At 49.7% G+C, this 7,931-nt stretch overlaps 1 protein-coding gene across 2 annotated transcripts in view; it reads right to left on the reverse strand.

Annotated features, from left to right (window-relative positions):
- TENT4B (terminal nucleotidyltransferase 4B) overlaps positions 1-6,618 on the reverse strand; it is a 66,375-nt gene extending 59,757 nt beyond the window's left edge. Inside the window, exon 1 of one of the 2 annotated variants that reach the window (XM_043437660.1) lies at positions 5,849-6,618. In XM_043437660.1, coding sequence (XP_043293595.1) covers positions 5,849-6,489 — 641 coding nt within the window. In that variant the 5' untranslated portion in view covers positions 6,490-6,618. The remainder of the gene's footprint in view (positions 1-5,848) is intronic. The other variant, XM_043437659.1, reaches the window with a different exon arrangement.
- Positions 6,619-7,931: the final 1,313 nt, after the last annotated feature.

Consider the following 7,931-nt stretch of genomic DNA (forward strand, 5'->3'; position numbering starts at 1 on the left):
GAGGGGATATGTGCAGGAAAATAAAGGGATAGCATGAGGTGATGGTATAGTTCTGTATCTTGACTGTGGTGGTGGTCACACAAATCTACACATGTAATACTGCACAGAACTAAACATACACACACTACACAAATGAGTGTACACAGGACTGGTGAAATCTGAGTAATGCTATGGATTATAACAATGTCAATTTCCTGGTTTTGAGATTAAACAATAGTTATGTAAGATGTGATCACTGCATGAAACTAGGTGAAGGGAACATGGGATCTTTCTGTATTATATTCTGCCACTTTCTGGGAATCTATATTTCAAAATAAAAAGTTTAAAAAAAATAAAAAATAAATAAAAATAAAAAGTTTAAAACAAATTAGATGGGGCTAACGCATGAGAAAAATATAACAAATACAAAAAGCTTAACATAGTATATGTTAGTATATGGAACATGGTAAAAAGGCTCCATGAGCATTTTTACAGAATACAGCATTTTTTAATAAAGCAACTAATTTGAAAACATAGGTTTCTGCATACTATTCAAACTATTTTAGCAGAAAGCATGACTTGAGCTACAATTCCAGAGATCAGTCACCAGATACTACATGAAATCTCTTATGCACATGGCAAGATTTTTTCTCACACTCTGACACTGTTCAAGTGATAAAGGAGCCAGTACACAACAAAAATATCTCCACATTCAGTTTTTTCCCAAAATCTTTTAACTCTAACGTCAACATGACCCAAAGCCCTTAAGTAAACAGAAGTCTCTAATATCATCAAGCAACTTACAGGACGGGGTAAATTAACAGCTGCTGTTTGGGTTCAAATTAATGAAAAGTCTAGCTTGAGGGCATCCTCAACATCAATAAATACTCTTAGAAAAAAATAATTTTGTGTCATGTCAAAAATAGTAAAAATGAATTGCAAGTCTTTTTGGTGTTCTGCAGCAACTGAGTCCCTAACAAATATTCTGAGGGTTACAAAGAACATTCTATTGGCCGTCCTCTGAATTCCTGAAGCAGGCTGAGCTGTTCAGCCAGCTCTGCAGGAAAGAGTCAAAACAGGAGTCTCAGTCAGCTGCTGGGAGCTGGACCCTAATTCTCCAATGAGCATCCTCTCTGGCCTATAGCCCCTTCAAGACAACTCCATACCTATGTGTACATAAATGATTAACAATCTTCAGTGCAGTGGGTGTGATCCTGAAACAGTTTTCTCCACTAGATTTTATTCTAAAGGAAAAGCAGAAAGTTAAGTAAAATCACACAACACCTTGCTTTTCTACTTTCCCTAGAAAAATGCCTTCAATTTTTCTCAGCTTCAACAGGTATAAGAATACCTAACCGCAACTATCTGATCAGCTCAGTATCAGCAAGGGAGCCCGTATATTTTCTTCCCATGGACCTTGTAGACTCCTAACACTAGGATTTACTGGTAGGGGTTTCATAGAAGAGGTTGTGACGTAAGGCCATCTATCACACCAGGACCGGACTGCTGTAACACACACGCCCTCCTCCTCCCTACTTTAGACTTTACCTTAGACTTTCTTACGCTTCATTTCCAAAAGACGCTAAACCTTCGATGTGTGTGAAGGTGTGTGTGAACCCAGCGTAGATTCCAGAAAGCTCCAGTCACTGTTCCCTTTTGCCTTTCAACACCTAAAAACTTAAAGGGTACTGAAGAAAAATTCCACAGGCTAAAATGCCAACGATTCTGACAGGGTGACGCTGTTCATTGTCACAGATTTTAGACAGGTAAGTTGTGGCATGGAAGCAGCTTAGTTGTACACAGTCTACCAGATGTGAGATTCTCAAATACGAATTACATTGTTAGTGTAGAATCTACAATGCAGAAAACCTAATGTCTTCTTGAAAGCACACTTCAGCACCCAAATACAGAAAAATTCAATAACCTGAAGGTCCTAGTGCACTGAAGAATTCCTGTGGGCTACATATGCAAATACATAGACATTACGTGCTAAGTCGCTTCAGTTGTGTCCAACTCTTTGCGACCCTATGGACCATAGCCCATCAGGCTCCTCTGTTCATGGGATGCTCCAGCCAAGAATACTGGAGTGGGTTGCCATTTCCTTCTCCATCAGATCTTCCCCACCCAGGGCTCGAGCATCTCTCATGTCTCCTGCGTTGGCAGGCGAGTTCTTTACCACTAGCACCAACAAATTATACTTAGAACAAGCCCTTGGACTAAGGCCTCTAAATTCTTTCATGTTAATCTGCCCAATCACTTTGGAGCCAGCACTAACATCAATCCCACTGATCATATTGTGTAGAAATAGAAAGAGGCCATAAGGTCAGTGCTGAAGAACGGTGTCAGCATCTTGGACTTAACTGTGCTACGCTGTACAACATTCACAAGGAAGGACACTGCCCCACTGCAGTGAAAACAACTGTATCTCAGCCCCCAAATTTCATCCCCCTGCTAGACGGTTCCATCCAAACATCACCTTACCTTTTGCTCCAAACCAATGGTCTTAATCCTTATGTTCAACAGTAACATTAACATTTCCCCAGTCACTCAAATTCAAAGCTGTTATTAATAACATGGATTTAAATCCACGAAGGGAGTTAGAATCTTTCCCATTCTTACCTTGCAGTACCTCTCACATTCATTCTTTCCCATTTCAATCCCCATCATTCCAGTTCAAGAAATTATTCCTTAAACCCAAGTTCCCCAGCAGAGACTTCTTGCTGTCACACTGTCAAATTCATACTCCAAAACACTATTTTGAACAAGTCATCCAAGTCTTGGAAAAGTATCTACAGCTCTGGCCACGTAGCCAACATAAACCTATCCTCATGAGCTTGAACAAGCACCAAGCACCTTCTAAAGGAAGCTTCTCGACACCTGGGCTCAGGACCAAGGACTCCGAATCTCCAAAAGTTTCCTATCTTTGCTACTTTTTGTCCTCTCTTCTTTTTCCATGATGATCAACAATTAAATCTTTGAAAAGAGCTTAAAGCTCATTTTCATGAACAGCCAGGAGCAGGTGGACTTCTTCCTACACCATAGCCAGCGTCAGAAGGGAATGAATCCCCAAAAGTAGAGTAAGTGAAAGCAACTTTATAAAGAAAAAAAGGAAAGCAAACAAACTCCCTGGATCAGGGATACCTGGCGAAGGCTGAGATGGTAAGCTCGGATGAGAGGAGTCCTTTTGAAAGAGGACTATGAGGACTTCAGGATGCTATGCAAACATCTTACTCTACATTTAAGAAATTTCCATCTTACCTCAACTAAAACAAGAAAGGAAGAAAGAAGTTTCATCTTAACTAACGACCTAGTGGTTAAGAGAAAACATATACGTAAAAGGAAAATTAAACATAAGCAAACTATACCAAGAGCATGAAACAAGCACTACAAGATTTCAGAGAAAGTACAAAAAAAATCAAGAACATGAGCAATGAACTCAGGATTTGGAACTGTATCTTGGAGTGTTCAGGGAGTAAGTCAACCTGCTGTGGCAAAACAGAACACAGACAGATCACAGACGTGAGACAGTGTGTATCCAGTTGCCCCAGGGTTCCAGCCCACTGTTCAAGCGCTTTTTCTTCCTCTCCCTACCTGGACAGTCATGCCAGTTCAGAGGCCAAGGACCACACCAATTTTTTAACCTATTAGCTAAATGTCAGTCACATCCCAAGAACTCGAAATAGTTCTACTATACTTAATCTCGGAATAGCATAACATTGAGGTGCATTCTGAATTCAGTTTTAAATACCTGTATTAAAAACAGCAAGAATTTCCTAAAAGTTAAGAAATAAGGATCCATAAATCATAAAAAGAATTTTTAAGCACTCGGACACTCTTTACAAAACATAGGTCCCACTTAATAAAATTTAAAAAATTTAACTGCTGACATCTTCTAAAGGAGGCGGTAAAAGAATGATGAATCGATAATCAGTTTTAAGATAGGTTTACAATCTGTTTTTAAACAGCAATTACTCTGGAAATGGAAATTCCTCTCCTTAATCCCTTTGAGGACAATGTAGTATTTGAATCTAGGACTAAGAGTATCTTGCTTCTACCTAAGTTCAAATGTGGGCATTTTACAGTATCCTCAACATTAAATTAGCAAGTAAAAAGGAATTTCTAAGCTATCAAAAAGAGAGGCAGCCAGCACTTTGGATGTAGAATACACCTTTGCTACATACATATGCAGATGCTTCCGTAAAACGAAATTAGGGAACTTGGAGGCTTTAACTGGCAGTGATGACTTAACTGGAGCTTTTTCCTGTGAAATGAAACTATCAGAATCCCTCAATATCAATTTGCCTGTCATCAAACCACAGGTTTATGCTTCATCTTAGAAATGCTATCAGGATGGAACCATGAGCCTTTTATTGAAAGAAGATGACCATGGAGAGCGCCCTTGAAGCTTAGCAATAGAGGACTCAACCCAAAATGATCCCCCCCTGGAAAGTGAGGACAGGTTTGACATGTACACCAGTGCGTCTTAAAACGCTTGACTGCATTTCCCATAAAGGGTGGGAGTTGTAATAGTAGCATAGAGCAGACACCAGCCCACTAGAAGCAGATGGAACCCACCAACTCATTTTACCCGGACCTTCAAAAAGGTACACAGAACTCTCTCTGCTTGCCAAAGCAGGGCAGATCTGAATGGGTGAATCTAAGAAAAGGTTCCACAAGGGACTATTAATGGTGATTTCATTTGCCTACTTGTAACCCACGATGTAAAACAGGATCTGAAATGTGAAAAGCAATTTTAAAGCTCATTCTCCATACTCAAGCTACACACACGCACACACACACACATAGTCCAAAACCTTCATTTTACAAAATTTTTGTAAAAAGACTTCGTAATCTATCCCAGCACTGGGGAAATCTACCTGGAACCAGTCCCTGCTTACGTACACAACTCACTAGGGGTCAGGTAAGATTCCATTTTGTAACAACTGAACTTTAAACAGAAAGTCATTAGTGGTGCAACATTCACTTATTAGCATAAAGTTACCCCCTAGAATGAAAAGCATTGGCTGTCTCTGCCAGGATGACAACTTGACAGCGAGAAACTGGGGCCAAAGACCACGAACTCCTAGAAAGTTCCATCCGCCTGAAAAGAAGAGCTCACCATCTCCACCAGCCTAAGCTTAACTGTCACCTCATTCCTCACTCCCGACACAGCAAGGCATCACTAACATAGGAAATTCTAAGAAATAAAACACAGAGAGATGGGCCAAAGGGTCAATAGCCAGCAAAGCCTTTCAGGGCTGCCACGATTCCTGTTTGGGATTGGGGGAGGGGGAGGAGCTTTCTGGATGTTTCTATTCTTGGCAAGGAAAGCACCTCCAGGTCCGGTACCATGGAAAGGCACCAACACAGGAATGTTCTCAGGGAATGAATGATTTGCCTGTGCTAAGCGACTTCATTTTGGGGTGTGATGATGGGGGGGCAGGGTGGGGAGGGCTAGAGGGCTGGGGAGAGAAGAGAGAAGGTGTGTTTGACTGGGGGGGCGGGGGATGGGAAGAAAGAGTGGATGGATCGGGGATGGGGGGAGGTGGTCCAGGGAAGATGTGAACGGTTAGGAAGGAGACTGAATGACTAAGGGAGGTGAGGGGAGGGTGTGGAGGGTTGAGAGGATGTCCAGAAAAGGCGTGGAGCTGAGAGGGAGGGGGCAAAGGTGTGGACTGCTAACGAAGGTTGGGGGAAGGTGTGGACGGAGGAGGGATGGCCATCAGCCCCCTGAGGACCAGTAACTAAGGCAGGCCGAGGTTGGGGGGGCCTCACCCAGGCTCCCCACCCCCAGCCCCCTTTCTGTGGGCGTGTGCCCGGCTGCGCGTGTGCAAGGGCCAGGCCACCAGGCCGCAAGGCCACCACTCACCCCACGACTCCCTGGTTGTAGTTCCTCCGCTTCCACGGGGTCCCGCTGTACACGCCCCCGCCGCCGTCTGCCCGGCCGCCCCCCGGGGCCCGCCCTCCGCTGGGCTGCAGCAGGCTGTAGTTGAGTCCGTAGGTGCTAGCCTTGTTGTCCCGCTTCCTCTTGTTGCTGCTGCCCGAGGCTGGGTCCGCGGGCTCCGCGGCAGGGACGGCGGTCGAGGAGTGCGGGGACGGGGACGCCGAGGGGGACGGGGACGCCGAGGGGCCCGCGGCGGCTCGACGGGCCCAGGCCGCGGGCTGGTGGTGGTTGTTGTTGTTGTTGGTCGTCTCCAGGGGCAGGAAGTCCCGCTGCTCCGCCGGCTGCGCGTGGCCGCCCAGCAGGCGCTCCCCGGAGCGGTACATGCCGGCCGGGGCCGGGGCCGGGGCCGCGCCGCTGGGGCTGCCGGTGCTGCTGCCGCTCCCGCCGGTGGCCGTGCTGCTGCTGCCGCCGCCGCCGCCGCCGCCGCCGCTCGCGCCGCCGCTGCTGTGACAGTGGTGGTTGAAGTAGAGGTTCCTCAGTCCCTGGGTGGTCTCCCAGATCTGCATCCACAGACTGTTGGACGGTCCGAGCTGCTCTGGCTGGAACCAGGCGATCCTCGGATCCATCAAACGGCGGCGGCCGCTGCCCCCGCCCCTCCCGGCTGCCCGCAGGGCCGCCGCCGCCGCCGCCGCGCCTCAGGCGCACGCCCGGCCTCGGCTGCTGCTGCTGCTGCTGCTGCCGCTGCCGCTGCCGCTGCCGCTGCCGCTGCTGCTGCTGCTCGGGGCCCGCCGCGGGCGGCGCGGTCGCGCAAGGAGCCCGGCCGGCGCCGGCGGCGTCGCTCCCGCCCTCGGGGGCTCTGCGGGCCCTCCCCCCCTCCCTCCGCCCCTCTGCCGAGCCCCTGTCACCGGGGTCCCCGTGCAAATGGCGGCGGCAGCGGCAGCTCCTGAGAAGGGCGAGCGGCGGCGGCGGCGGCGGCGCGGCAGCGGCGGCGGCGCGGCGGGGGGGGAGGACGCGCCTGCTCCGTAGCGTCCTTGCTCCTCCGGGCCCGGGGCGGGGCCTCCGTCGGCTCCGCCCCGCTCGCTCCGCCCCCGCCCCGCCCCTCCCTCCCGCGCTTGCCCCGCCCCCGCCGGGCCGAGCCGCCAGTCCAGCGCCAGAGGCCGCGCCGTGCGTCACAGAGGCTGCGGTGCGGCGCGGCTGGGAGCCGCAACCGCCCGGTCCAACCGTCCCGACCCCATCTAGGGAGCGGGGGGTGGGGGTCGTACGTACCTGGGCGTCAGGGCGCCCCCGACGCGCGTGCCGCCTCCAGTCTCAGTTTCCTGGCCCCCGAGGCTGGGTGAGGCCGGACGGAGGTCGCCGCCAGCTCCGCAGGGAATAGATTGTAGGCGGTGCCGCCCCGCCCACTGTCCCCTCCCCCAGGCTGCAGCGCCCGGACCCTCCGGCTTCTCTAACCCCTCCCAGGATAGATCTCCGCTCTAAGCACCGTTCCAGAGGGCGGAAAGTGAGTCCCTCTTTCCAGCAGAGCACGTGTCCGGGACCCTGCCCGGACGCAGGCTGCGCTGGTTCCTCTCTTGCTGGGCCACCCGGTTGCCCCCAGCGCCCTCCCTGCCGCGCCCTGGCCAGGGCTGGGAGCCGCAGGACTTGGTGGAGGGTTTCCCCACGCGACCCCGAGACTGGATAAACCTCCTCCCACCTACAGGGCTGGACGCGCTTCTTCGTAGAGTGCGTAAGCCATGGGCTCAAAACCACCGTCACACACCCCAACCCACTTTACAAAGACTTGCACACATAAACACACGCAGACGCACAAGCCACTCAGCGTGTGAAGAAACCTCACGTGCCCGAAGCTGCATCAGCAACCATGAAAAACGCTTCTCCGTTCAGAATTAAAGAAAACCCAAAACCTTTTAAGCCTAATCTGGGGACCATATTGTTGGCACCAGCAGAGATTTTCCACAAATCCCTGCGGTGAAAGACAAGCAGAAGGGGGTTTTAAGTATTTCAAATCATCAAAAGAAAAAAGGAAAAGAAATGCGCATGTTTCACGTGTGCCCTCTAAGATTGGTCCAAA

This window comes from Cervus canadensis, chromosome 18 (genome assembly GCF_019320065.1).
Source record: "Cervus canadensis isolate Bull #8, Minnesota chromosome 18, ASM1932006v1, whole genome shotgun sequence".
NCBI lineage: Eukaryota > Metazoa > Chordata > Mammalia > Artiodactyla > Cervidae > Cervus > Cervus canadensis.